Here is a 13,655-nt window from a genome sequence, read left to right on the forward strand (position 1 = left end):
GGACGCCAAGGTCTTCCAGTTAACGATCCCTCAACATCTCAGACGGGGAAAAAAAGGAGAGTAGAAGGTTAAGGATGTCAATCAAGGCAATGTTGAAGCAGAAATGAAACAAAAACGTGAGAGATCCGCCGAAAATCACTCCTTGAACTTGTTTCTGCTTCTCTAAATCATTCCATATAAAATTCATTCATCCGTAATAGGAACAAGAGAAAATGGCAGTATATAGGTATAGCCATAATATATTTATAGGTGGAAACATACAGGTAAAAACTGAGAGAAAGGAAATGTTGTGAAACTGACACCATTGAAACACTCTGGCGGCTGAGCTGGCTGGGGATATTACATTTCGGAAAAAATATATGCAACTCGCCAAATAACGTTATAATATCGCGGCCTTCGCAAGTTGGTTCACTACGGCAAATGAAAATGCATGGTGCAATCGGAACAAAAACCATCTGCTCCATTTAGGGTCTATCTCCATCGCCAAAAAAAAAGGGAAAATTTTCCTTTGAAAGTTTTGAAAGGATTTCTACTCAAAAAGTTTAACCAGCACGTTATGCAATTCTAGTCGAATGCCAAAATCATCGCCAAAAAATGGTTACAAAATTCTAACTAGTTATGAAATGACAGCTGCTGGAACATGCACAATTATTTGACGACTACATACAGTTTTAAACTCAATGTATCACCGGGGCGGGATATTTAAAAAAATAGTAAAACGCTAGAGTCATTTTATTATTACGGCGCGCCTTTTCCACATTTTTTGAACAAACGATCCTGCCGCAGGACCGTCTAATTCTTCACATTGGGTGGAGAGAAAGAGTAAGGACCTCAACAGTTCCCGAAAAAAAAAACTTTTCCCCTTTGCACCCCCCATTTTTTGAAAACCTCAAAAAATAATAATGGATAAATATAGAGGAAGAAGAAGCGGAGAGAAACACGAAGAGAGGGAAGAAATGAAACAGGTGGAAAAAAAATAAAGAATCAAGACAAAATGTTGAAAAAAAAAAAGTAAGAAAGGTATACACTACACACATCCAGGGGAATGCATGGATGAAGCGCGCGGGCCTGTGCGGCAGGCGGATCTGCTAGCTTCCGGCTATAGGCCAAGGTTAACATGCATCGCTCGCGCGGTGCGTTAGTTATCCACCACACATTTTCCCATGTTTAAAATAAAGAAGAAGAAGAAGAAGAAAAAACAAATGCTCTTTTCTCTTCTTCTTTTCTCGGTCGACTTCATTTCTTTCAGAGAAAAAATAAAATAAAATAAAGAGTCTTTGGCGATAGCCATCGCTTCTCCTTTTGTCAAAAATTGTAAAAGGGGAAAAAAAAAGTTAAGGTTTAAAATAAAATCCCAAATAATTAAACTACCCTTATATATAGGTATAGCTACGAATGCAGGTAATAATCTAAGAAACCCCTAGGGAGAGTGAGTTGCATGCAGCGTGAAATGCCGGGAATATTCGGCCGCACGATGCGTGAGAATGTCAGAATGCCCAATGATGATGACGGGCTATAGAGGGGGAAAAAAAGCCTAGCCAGAAAAAGTTTGACAAGGAGGTCTTCTACCTACGAGTATATTTGTATTTTTTTGAAATAAAAACTTTTCTCTGCATGGTTCTCTGACGCTGAAAATTGAGGGAGAGGGTGAACAAAATGAACGGGAAACTTCTCTGTGCAGCGTACAGTATGTCTATTTTCCTCTGTATACATACACGACTCTTAGAAGCTTCCATCGTGATAGCGGGCCCGAGAGCTTCGAATTCTCCACATTCTCCCACGAATGTAGGTTTACGTAACCTTGACTGTGTATAGCTATCGAGAAAGTTGTGTGTGTGTCTCACTCTCTCTTCTTGTTCCTTCTACACAACACACGGGGACCTGTGCGCGCGCGCTTATAGACACCTCCTCCGGCGCACCTGTGCGTGGAACCACCGATTGACCGATTCCTCCCCTCTTTTCCACTACAAGAAGAAGAAGAAGAAGGAAAAAAATAAAATTAAAAAAACTCCTTTTACTTTCAAAAATACACTAATATACCAAAGTATAGCAGCCAAACCTGTATATCGGTTGCTATTAAATTCCTTCTAGCTGTTGTGTGTGTACAGCCCAGTCTACAGAATTTTGGTGTTGATTATTATTACTCATTTGTTATATTGCGGTTCTTTTGATCTGAAAGGGAGCAAAAAACTATCAGGACTCATTTTAAGAAAATACTAAGAAGAAAAGAAGGGATATACGTAGAAAATTGGGGAATAAAACTAGTTCAGTCCAGCTATCAAAATCAGTGGCTTACGAAGAAATTAGTAAATGATAATTGCCCTCAAAAATACGGAGAAAAAAAGTTGTAGGCAAGGAGCCAACAGGACGAGAGTTTTTGTTTGTTTATGTGTATGTGGCCGGACGTTCTCTCTCTCCTTCTCAGACAAAGTTCAGCAAGTGAAAGTTGTCAACTTGCGTGCGATTTATCAACGCCGCCGACGGTCAACGAAAGAAAAGCGAAACTGAAATGAAATTTTCAATTCATCCCAAACACGTCCGCTACTATTTAGAAAAGTCAAAAAATCCTAATGCGAGATTGCTGTTTTCCGATTCCAATCCGAGAAATCACGGGCTCGATCTAATCCAACCCGGCCGAGAGTTCTCTCTCATCGTCTAAACAGATCGCTTTCTCTATTTATCCACCTGCACTGGCCGAGAGTCTAGAGTTTGGCGCTTTATAGCCGAGCTAATAATAAATACAAAAAGTGGGGGACTCGGTCAACATGGACACGAACGAACGGGATATTGCTGGGGATCCGCATTTACCATGTCTGAAAAAAAAGAGCTGCCAAGAGCGTCAAATCCAGCCGGCAGCGCACACACCTGTGTGTTATTAGACAAGCCAAGAAGAAGAAGAAAAAAAAAAGAGAAAGGGCCGCGCGCGGACTTTACGTTACATGTCGAAACGAACCGACTGCCAATTTTGGACTCTTACCTTGATTTCCCAATGAGAACCTTTGACCGAGAGTCTTAAACACCGCGCTGCTGACTTTGACCGACTTCTAGATTCTGGCAGGGTCGCCAGCAGCAGCGCACAAGCGAGTCTATAGTTGCGTCAAAATGTACCGAATCTAACAAGACCGAACGAAAGATGGCCAATCTTTATTGATAGAGAGAGTGAACAAATAATCATATAAAAGAAAAATACTAAAATATTATTATCACCCTCCTCCGGATTTATTTTATTTAATTTTTTTGTATTATGCCGGTTGTTGTTGTTGCGTCATTCTTCAGCTTCCTCTCCTGCGGCATTCAACTTTCCCCCCCATATCTTGCCCATTTCGGGGATGGTATTTTTTTGGTTTCGACTTTTTTTTTTTTTTCCTTGTTGGTCCCGAAAATTTCTGTGACGTCGTTGCGGCTCTCACCTTTCGATCTCGCAACCTGGATCCAAACATCCGTCACGGAAACCCCAGCGCAATTTTTTGGCACCAACGAAAAGATGTCAGCCATGTAAATTAGGATATTGCGTCAATGTCTGACATAGGAAGAAAAGATGCATGATGGGAAATGGGCGAGCGAGCGCCGGGCGGAAAGAGATGTTGAGCAAAATAGAGAGGGAAAAAAAAGAACGTGACGTATACAATGTAACAAACGTGACGGGATTGGTGGGGGGGGGGGGGGAACTGGTGGTGGTATTGCGACAGAGCGGCGGCGGCGCGTTCACTTTCACTTGCACGAACCCAACAGCCAAACAAGACCATCTCCCAATTGAGTGAGCACTGTTGTCCACCTTCACAACAACAACAACAACAACCCTCTCAATTGTATAATGCGAGGAAAAAGAAGCAGATAGAAAGTCTGAGGAAAAACGAAAAAACAAAGAAAAACCCGAAACAATAAATTCATATGAACGAATTTGACTGCTGTGCCATGTGTGTCCGTTTTTCTTTATTTCTTTTTCGGCATTGCTGGAGCGTGGAAATATAAAAGCAAACAGGTTTTTTCTTATAACTTTTCTTCTAATTATTATTTGGTCCGTTCTGTTGCATATGCCAGTAATTTCTCTCTGTCGATTTTGTCGAATGATTTACTTATTTTTGTGTGGAAAATGACCTAGTCGTTCAGTCAGATTTCACCAGCGTCTCACTTTGATATTCCCAGTGATAGGATCCGGGCGGCTCATCCCTTGAGCGGGAAAGTGGACGACCCCGGCCTCTCTCATGAAAAATTCCACGCCATCTTATCATCTTGATGGGATGACACGGTCACACGGACCTGTCGGCACAACCAACTTCGCCATCATTTGACGAGTTTTGTCGGATAGCATCGTTTTCTATTCTTCTCTCTTTCCAAATAGCGTGTGCGTGAATTTTTGGCAACAATAGACACCAACGTACGGGAAGAACAGGGTCAAGAAAGTTGCGCACGGCCGCACACACGGCGATAAGATAAGAGAGACCCTCTTTTTTTTCCCGGTTCGGTTCGGTTCGGTTCAGACATGGTGGACCATCGTGACTCGAAGTATTATGCCTATATAATCAAACACACGTCACGAGTGAGAGTGCCCGCCGCCGTCTGTTTGTGTTTTTGCGCGCATCCCATTTCCACCGTGCAACTTGATTTGATGGTCAATTCCAGGGACCGTCTGAAAATGTTTATTTTTCATTTCTGGTCGCGTAATAATATATGCAACTGTATAATATTGTTCGGTCTGTTAGCGTCGTCGTTTGCGGCTCTTATAGCGTGACACATCGACGCCCGTTCAATAATTCAATAGCTCGTCAGACGAGCCGAAAAGAACGTGAGTCTTTGCTGAAAACGAAAAAAAAAGGGAAAATAACAATCAAAATGAAAACTAAAACAACAAGAAAATAAGGCCAAATTACGACCAGATGTTTCCCCATTGCCTATTCCGTCATTGGGAAGTGAAGCCTGCAGTCCAAAAAAAAAAAGGGTTTAAGAGAAAACGCTCTCCCTTTCTATACGGTGACGCCATGTTGTTTTATTTATTTTTTCCCCGACCGTCTTATTTTTTTTCTTGTGGGCAAACAAACAAAAATGGGGACGAGAATGTAGGAACGCAAATAAAACCATGAATGAACAATGACATTCAATGCGGCTGTGGCCGAGAAAAATAAAAAAGAGGGTTAAGCTCTTCCTAGTAATAAGAATCTTTCATGCCACATCATCATCTCTCTCTCTGTTTCTCCGCTTTTGTGTGTGCTGATTTGTATTATATTTTTGAATTTTGTCATGAGATCTGCATAGTAAGTCAAACGGCCAGCAGCCAGGAAAGTTGCGAACAATTACCAGCACTTTTGCTTCGTTCGGGGGATGAAGAAACAATTTGAGTTCTAGATGATGATGAACCATCTTTGTCTCTCTTCGCTCTCTCTCTCATCTGTTTACTAAAGTCGACTTACTTTTGCGCATTGAAATCTCTGTCGAAATATTAAAACGTTTCTCTCCTTATTCAGGTGGTGGACTATTGCGCAACAACCCAGTTCTTAGTGGCCACCGAAATCGCCATTTTTCCAGCCATTCCTGATCATAACTGCGCCACTCTTTTTTTATTCCCCTGGCCAGTTTTCGTGAACAAGAGAGAGAAACACAACATTAGACATTCTTACATAACAAACCTACCGACAGCTGTTGTCAGTCCTGTCGACTCCATATGGCTCTTTCTATTTCTTGTTGACTCTTCTACTCGACGTATTCGTACGCCTCTAAACACAATAATATGATCAGTTCTCTTGAGGAAAAAACAAAACAAAAAAAGACCAGGGTTAAGTCGATTGTTTTCCTCATTCGTCCTTCCGCCCTATCTGGAGATTGCGCGTCCAGCTACAAAGAGTCGTTCCAGCAGTCGTATGGGAGTCTGCGTGTGTTGGGCACAGGTATGCGCAGCCCGGCCTTCGAGGCAGAGGATCTGACGTTGAAGGTTAAACAGGCGTAGACAAAGTTCCAGTGGAAAGAGTTTTTGTTTTCTTCTCTCTTTCTATCGCCATCCATCCGAACGCACCCGCGCGCTCCTGGCACGCTCGGGGTGAGACATGAGACGCTTGCGTGCTTGTGACCGCCAGTTATATGGGCATGGCTCTTTTTTCTTTTCTTTAAAAATCAAAAAAGCAAAAAATATTTTTCTTGTCTATTTTCAGCAGCAGTCGCGAAACATGCGACGTAGGCAGTTTTCTTTTCCTGAAATTAAAAAAACAAAGACTAGAAATAAAAGAAGAAGTTTTAATTCCAAGGATCAAGTATTTATTGATATAGTCAACCGTTTAGACGAGCCACTCTCGGATGGTCGTAGACTCTCTCTATTACACAGCGTAGGTTAACCTTCTAAATAGCACACGAACCCAAACAAGCCTGCTAGTAGAAATCGATCTTTTCCTACATTGATGCATTTATTTCTTCGTTTCGTTTTCTAGTCGTTATACATATCCGTCGATACTACGCAAACAATAGACTCTTCCAGTTCACTTCACCCCCTATACCTTCTGATGAACATCAATTTCGGTAAACCGTCACTGGGCATTGACATCATTGAGCGACAGAAGGCTTGTAAAAAAAAAAATAAGGGGGAGTTGGGTGTGGAGAAAACGGGTGATAATTACGTCACAGTATCAATAAAGTAAATCCAACAAATTTTGAACTGGGTCTCATTTAATTTTTCTCCCGTTCTCCTACATCATCTGGAATGTGAGGAAAAAAAGAGTCGATTAAAAAAGGATCCCAACACCGAATTTTAAGAAAATGTGGAGGAAACAATCTAAAAGGCTGAAAAAAAAACCGCACCATTTCGAACGGGGCAACTTAGTTCACTCTGGAACCCAAGTGCCACCTAGCGGCCAGACTTTTCAAAGGCCAATAAATTTTTTCTTGCTTTTTCTAATCTAATTTGGTTAGTAATTTTTAACACACTATCACTGTGATAGAATAACTTCATCGTTGCTTTCTGCAAGGAAGTGCTGAGGTTATTTGAAAAGAGATTGGTGTGGGACTTGGTATGAAAGAAAAAAAAACAGATTTCCCCCTAACGCGAAGCGTCCAAAGTTAATAAACAAATGGGAAAACAGGAAAATAGCATCACAGACTAGAAGACTCAGATCTGGAAGGACTGCCTCATCTAAAGGCTAATCACCCCAACGAGGCAACAGCTGCTTCGGAAATGGATAAAACGTAAAATGAACAGTGAAAAAAAAAGGAGGGGGGAACAATAATAATTAAAAAAAAAAAGGGATACAAATAACGATATCGTTATGGTGCTCCTACAGAATGATTAACTCAACATGTGATAACATAGACATGATTTCCGAAGAAGGATCCAAAAAGAAGGCAGCCGGGATGTATAAAAGAATTGAATGGGAGCTATCAAAATAACTCAACGTACTTTCTTTAACGACAATTTCATATGGCATCAAGAATTCAAGTAATTTTTGTGGCTACATTTTCTGGTGCAAATTTATATTCGTAATGCCATTTGAGTTGTCGCTAGAGAAAGATGTGTTTATTAATTTTGACAGATCTTGGGAACGGAAGAGAAAGAGAGGCGTGACCTAGAGATTGGGGATTTAATTGGGGATACTTGGCGATTTGTTTGTTTTTTTCTCATTCTACTTCTTTGCTTTAGAAGGAAGAAAAATATTTAAACAGCACCCAAGGCACGGGCGGCTGACAAAGCAGAGCTGGCGGCAGATCCGGTTGGAAGTAGGTCCTCTTTTATGAGGACGTGGCCAGCCCCCAAAGACACACCGCCAACGATAGCGTTGTTAGATGAGACGTCGTTCAACGAATTGAGCGGATAGCCAGTTCCTGAGCCTCCGCTGACCCTGTCTGATTTTTCGTACGTGACTCCGCCCCCTTCTCTTTGGTCGTTCAGTCCGTTCTTTGTCAAAAAATATTTGAAAAACTCATAGACGGACCAGCAGATAGCCGTCGAGGGAACTTGAAACAATACACGCGCTTGCAATCCCTGAAAACAAAGAGAATAAATTGAGAAAATTTGGTTAATAAAATGTCGCATGAATTGATTCGATGTTATCATTAAAAAAAAACAGGCACTGCCTGTGCCGCCCAAACGACTTGATTGTCATGGTGCTGTTCGACAAACAGCTCAAGGACTCGGGTTTCTGGGTGGCACAACGATGAAGCGATTTCACATTTCACGCAACTCGTATGACTAACCTTGTTGGCAACAAAAGGGGAGGAAGGTGAATAGGAAGGCAATGCACCATTGCCACGGAATCGAAATTCGACGCTTACGAGTTAAAAAGGCTGAGCAATTTGATCCATAGATGTATAGTGCTTGATTTTTGCAAATTAACTGGTGTGGACCCATCAAGAACAAAATTATTAAATTTTTCACCTGAAAGAAGCCGCTCACACCGCCCAGTCGGTAAACCATTTTGGCGGCGTTAACAAATCCACTGATTTGCGTCTTCTGCGCTCGCTGCAGAACTTCAGCCTCCTAAAATGATTTCAAAATTTAGATTTAAGTTCAACATGAAATCGGATGTCTGGAAAACAAGGAATTACCTGAGTATTCAACAGAGTTTTGCAGACGTCAAGAGGCGTGGTAAGGGCAGCTGCAAGGGCTCCTGTAAATCCAAAATGGATAGTTATTACATATCTCCTACAAAACATAAATAATAAGCGCACCTGAGACTCCACCCGAGACGACGTGACCTAAAGGATTGTAGGTGCGTTCGGGGTTGGTGGCATTTTGCATTGCCTCGTACACGATGAAGTGAACGCACTGGAACGGCACATTCATAGCGAGTTGCGTGCCGTAAGAGCGATAAAAGGCGGAAAATCCTTCCGTCTTATAGACTTTTAGGGCACACTCTGTCATGGACCGGAAGGGGCTGTTGTACATCTGCAATCGCTGCTTCACCACTGTGAGCGCACCCAAGAAAACGAAACAAATCAAATTACATCCATCACATTTGATATGATGTACCTAGCAGGGGATTTTCATGTAAATTTTTTTTCAAAGGAAACAGACAGTCGGTCATCAGATCATTTAGATTTGTCATAGCTACAGCTACACGCATAAACTTTGTCGGAAACGTGATGGATACCTTCCGCTGGCGTCATAATTCCATCATGGAGAACAGTGGCGGCGGAGGCAGCTGCTCCCTGAGCCAAGTAGTTATGATGTGCTGAGCCTGTCGATGTGAAATCAACTTTCAATCGCTCATAGGCAGCAAAGTACAAGGCGTGAGCTGGTCCAGCTCCGGCCACCGTGACTCCAATGCCGCGAAGAGGTCTCAATGCCCCTTCATCTCTCATCATAGTCACCAGGACTGACCCGAGACTTCGATTGGCGCTAACAAGACTCTGTAAACGGGTCTGCATGAGATAAAACAGTATATTAATCAAATGGAATGAGAGGGCACTTTTGAGAAATATTTTGAAATCTTCCAAAGTTCATGTTTTTATTGGCTTTATCAACGTTTCACACACTGCTAGCTTCGGATGGCCAATAGTTATCATAAACATAGAACCGCGCTATCAACCCCACTATCATTATCAGCTGTCCGGCGTACTAACAGTGCAACTTGAGCCACAAGTTGATGTGGAAAGTTTCGACTGAGAGACACAGGTCACAGTGATAAAGCTACATCCTTCGTCATAAGCACACTCCCGGATCAAGATATGACCATCAAATAAAATATTTTTTTCGCCCATTTCGACTTTTTACGTTGAGAGAAAGTATAAATGTGAATAAGGCGTAAATGTAAAAGGCATAAATGTGAATAAGCCTCCAGAAAAGAAACCAGAAAAAATATATTTGTTGTCTAAAGACAGGTTATTATGAATGCATCCAATATTTGATATCCATGTCCATCACGTGCTAGCATACTGAATAAGAAATTTAGGGAAAATTCTAATTATGGAAACATGGAATGCATTAGACTAGTACAGACTGAACGATAACTTTTCTCCCAAGTCCCACCCAACTATATAGTTATTTGGCTTAAAAATTAAGGTTTAATTCTCATCTAAATTACCTTGACAGAGTCGATTGGATACATTACACAGTGCTCTAAAACTCCAGCCATGGAACCAGCAATCATGTGTGTAGTGGAATTCGAGGTAGGCAAAGACTCGTATTCGTCGAATTCAGCCATCGTTTACGAGAGATAAACACTGGAATGAGTGAGAGGATGAGATTGACTTCGATGGTTTACCATCGAGAGCGCCCAATCGAATGATACAACTTCTTCTACTCCTTCGAATTTTCCAAGGTTCCTTTCGTTTAGTAGTCCTGCTACTTTTTTAGTTTTTACTTTTAGTTGTGATCTGTACAAGCAGACGACAGTACACAACAGCCGCACAATGTTGCCTGTAAAATAAACACGTGGGCTTTCGAGGATTCTAAAATATAAAAATCATGACAATAGATAAATAAAAAAAAATTATGTATTACTAATTTTAATTCCATCTCATTTTATTTTGTCAAAAAAAATGTGTCATGAATTTAAAATTGTAAATACACATGTTGAGTATTTTCAAATGGCATTGCCAGTTTCCCAGTTATTCTTATTTTGGCATTAAATCTAAATAGTAAATAATTTGATACATTTTGAATCATTCGTCACTTTATTCAAACATACATTGGTACTAGTTGAATGGTTAAAATCTCCTATTTATGTTCAGGTAGTGTGAGAACTAGGTCTTTTGGTGAAGATCCTACCCGAACTCCCAGAATCAGCTTAATAAGGCGCTGATAGATAAATGAATTTCTAATTTAAAAAAATGAAAGATTCGGATATTAAACAAAAACTTAAGACGATAAAGATGAAATTATACCTATTAAGAGGTTTACAAATTTCAAAATGGTCAACAGGTAAATAATGAACTTCACCAACGGAAAGTAAATCTAAAAATCAAGAGATTAACAAAAAATGTATATACATATAAAGTATGTATTTACCTGCAGAATTTGGTTCCACAAATTTGAACTCAATTCCCCATGGTTGTACTAGCGTTGCTTTGGTTTCCACTAGACTGACAATTGCTATTGGGAATTTTAGCAACAAGTTCTTGAACTCTAAGTTCAGATTATCTAGTATGTTAGAGCCTGCATTGCACAAGAAATTCTCTGTAGATAAAGAAACAAAAAGTAGTATTACAACATCGTCTTTTACTCACCTTTCCTTAATTCTTCTACTTCTACAGAAGGAAGCAGAAGGAAACGCGCAGGTAGATTCAAGGTTGCTACACTTGATCCGTCGTGTGGGACGCTTAACATTAACAATGCTTTTGTGTTCCTGACTATATTCTGTAGCTCAGGATCAGTAGATTTCGAAGCTAGGGAAGAATAAAAGCTAGTGAATTTTTCGAAGAGAGCGGATTCACAACACCCTACCGTTCACTAGAAGTTGTTTCAATAGCAAGCCTCCCATGGAGTGTCCAACCCAAACAATAGGTCGACTTCCCACTCCAGCTAGCTTAAGTGAAAGCAATATTTGGTCTGCTCTAGAATTGATTGCACTCCTATTGTAATAAATGATTTATAACAGGTTAAGATTTCTACTTTGTCTCAAAGCAACCAATACAAATCCCCCTTGTCCCGATTTTAAGGCTTCCATTACCTACGTGCATCATCAGGACATCGACTCTTCCAGTGTGACAGAGAAGTCGCATAATCGACACCTAGAATTCGGAGATCAGGAATGTCAGCTGGTAACCAGTCCCTGTAAAATAATCAATTCCCATTAAAATTAGTAAATAAATAAAGATTACAAGGGTGTAGCGGGTCAACACAACTTCTTCTTATATGGTTAATCTTAACGACTCGCACATGAGTAATCATAAACTTTACCTAGTGAGCCAGCATGACATCATAGCTTATTATTATTATTATACCTTGGCCAGCATTCGCTATAGTCGCTATTCATGCCGAGTAGTTCACTCTGCCGCCAAGTCCATCCCACCCCTCCAAGAAGTCCATGAACGAAAATAACATCCATGCTACATTTTTTTGCCTGTCGAGTGTCGATGCGATATATGAATGAAATGTTAACAAGCAATGTAAAGAAAATTAGTAAACATTTATGAGACTAGCAAAAACATAGCGTAATTTGACCAACTTACATTTTGTCTAACGCAAGGTTTCCTGCTTTCATCCTTATCCTCGTACAACGGATGCAGCAGGTAAACTGATCTATCATATACTCCACATTTGCGGCTATTTTGGTCCATATTTGCTAGAGCTTTTCCAGCAGCTAAATTTAGAGAATAATGTTGAGGACCAAAAAATTCTGCTAAAAGGCCAATCCAACCTGTTTAATTTTTTAGGTTAAGTTAATTTTTTACGTAACATTTATTACGTTTTTAATTCTTATACAGTATACCTGATTGAAAAATCTGATGATGGAGCTGAGAGAATAAAGAGATGTTCACAATTATATTAACACACAATGCTTTGAGCGCTGCTTCCTTGCTGAACATATGCACGACTCGCCAGAGCGCGACAAGAAGTCCATTTTGCACCATTATAATTGAGGATTCGAATGAACGAGACAGTTCCAATAAAGCTTGTAAGTACAGCTCTACGATTTGAACAATGTTTCCCGGATGTATAATTCTAGCAGTATCAGGATCCCATCTAAGATTGAATTCCTGGAATAACAAATGAATCATATTATACAAGTTCCATCAACTACTAAATAAATGAAATACTTACTTCATCTTTGTCTTTTTCAGTAATTTTTTGAGCAATGCTAAGAAAATATGTAGCACAAGTGTGTTGATTGGAGGTAGGAATTTTGTTAAGAATGTGGTTTAAGACATCTTCTATGGGCTATAATAGAGGATGTATGATTGTTTAAAAGACGTATAATTTATAAGCTTTTAAATATATAATTTAGAACCTCAGAGGTTGAAATTATGTAAGCAGGGGGTTGTAGGAACAAGTTTAGGTTAACATTTTTTGTTCTTGCCAGTTTGACACTAACCCTGAAATCACATGCTTGGGCAATTTGCTGTGATAATCCAACTGTATTATATAAAGAATAATCAGCAGTTATTTTATGCTTTATAACCATAACCATAATCTGTAAATAATATATTTTAAGATACCATTATAATGTGATGTAGCCAATGTTTTTAAAGCAGTGGAGTGTTCTTGAGTATGCGAAGGGAGTTCTGATTTAAGAATTCGAAGAAGATGCCAGGGATTTGAATCAAGACCAAGATGTGTTGGTCCTTTAATGAAAGTCTCCACCATTTGTTCAACATTTTTCAGTTTAGAGGTCATAGAATGAATCTCAGTTTCAATTACAGTTTGAGGAACGGCAATATAGCACCCAGCCTTTTGACGTTCTCTCTCAACTGCGGCATCTGATAATAAAGATGAGAACCGGCGGTTTAAAGAATGAATTTGGTATGCCAGAGCAGTTCCTCCTCTTCATAGAAAAGAAAAGATACATTTTAGTTTTCTACATTTGCTGATTACAAAAATTCACTAGGAATTGAAATACGTACCCAATTACAAAAATGACAGCTAGAGATTTCGGCCAATTTTTCCATTTCACTTGGCGATGTTTCCTCATTTTATGTACATGCTTGAAAGAACTTTAAATTATGATTAGCAAAAAGCCAAAAAGGAACTTGGGGAAAAAAAATTGAATTGAACAAAAAAGCAAGCAGTCGACAAA

At 39.9% G+C, this 13,655-nt stretch overlaps 2 protein-coding genes across 3 annotated transcripts; both read right to left on the reverse strand.

The window, feature by feature from the left end:
• Nucleotides 1–6,550: 6,550 nt before the first annotated feature.
• LOC124338546 (mitoferrin-1-like) lies at nt 6,551–10,314 on the reverse strand. The gene is made up of 6 exons (XM_046792635.1): nt 10,002–10,314; nt 9,069–9,339; nt 8,647–8,883; nt 8,524–8,585; nt 8,354–8,455; nt 6,551–7,960 (listed from the first exon to the last, which is right to left on the reverse strand). The coding sequence occupies exons 1-6, from the start codon at nt 10,119–10,121 to the stop codon at nt 7,634–7,636; spliced, it is 1,119 nt and encodes a 372-aa protein (XP_046648591.1). The 5' UTR covers nt 10,122–10,314; the 3' UTR covers nt 6,551–7,633.
• Nucleotides 10,315–10,429: 115 nt separating this feature from the next.
• On the reverse strand, nt 10,430–13,646 carry LOC124335916 (protein SERAC1-like). Of its 2 annotated transcripts, XM_046789426.1 has the most exons (14): nt 13,483–13,646; nt 13,078–13,403; nt 12,870–12,994; nt 12,683–12,799; nt 12,351–12,618; nt 12,091–12,278; nt 11,863–11,981; nt 11,589–11,690; nt 11,363–11,490; nt 11,146–11,304; nt 10,928–11,074; nt 10,804–10,873; nt 10,608–10,736; nt 10,430–10,550 (listed from the first exon to the last, which is right to left on the reverse strand). In XM_046789426.1, exons 1-13 carry the CDS (start codon nt 13,548–13,550, stop codon nt 10,637–10,639), a joined length of 1,917 nt encoding a protein of 638 aa, XP_046645382.1. In that variant the 5' UTR covers nt 13,551–13,646; the 3' UTR covers nt 10,430–10,550; nt 10,608–10,636. The 2 variants fall into 2 exon arrangements, with proteins under 2 accessions (XP_046645382.1, XP_046645381.1); XM_046789425.1 differs by having other exon boundaries at nt 10,430–10,736.
• Nucleotides 13,647–13,655: the final 9 nt, after the last annotated feature.

This window comes from Daphnia pulicaria, chromosome 4 (assembly GCF_021234035.1).
Source record: "Daphnia pulicaria isolate SC F1-1A chromosome 4, SC_F0-13Bv2, whole genome shotgun sequence".
Taxonomy (NCBI): Eukaryota; Metazoa; Arthropoda; class Branchiopoda; order Diplostraca; family Daphniidae; genus Daphnia; species Daphnia pulicaria.

Coding starts and splice junctions, on each gene's coding strand:
- LOC124338546 (XM_046792635.1), bottom strand. CDS start 10,121: ATGGCTGAATTCGACGAATACGAGTCTTTGCCTACCTCGAATTCCACT. Junction 9,340..10,001: donor ATCCAATCGACTCTGTCAAG/GTAATTTAGATG, acceptor TATCTCATGCAG/ACCCGTTTACAGAGTCTTGT. Junction 7,961..8,353: donor GTGTGAGCGGCTTCTTTCAG/GTGAAAAATTTA, acceptor CTTTGTTTTCAG/GGATTGCAAGCGCGTGTATT.
- LOC124335916 (XM_046789426.1), bottom strand. CDS start 13,550: ATGAGGAAACATCGCCAAGTGAAATGGAAAAATTGGCCGAAATCTCTA. Junction 13,404..13,482: donor GCTGTCATTTTTGTAATTGG/GTACGTATTTCA, acceptor TTTTCTATGAAG/AGGAGGAACTGCTCTGGCAT. Junction 11,075..11,145: donor AGTAGAAGAATTAAGGAAAG/GTGAGTAAAAGA, acceptor TGTGCAATGCAG/GCTCTAACATACTAGATAAT.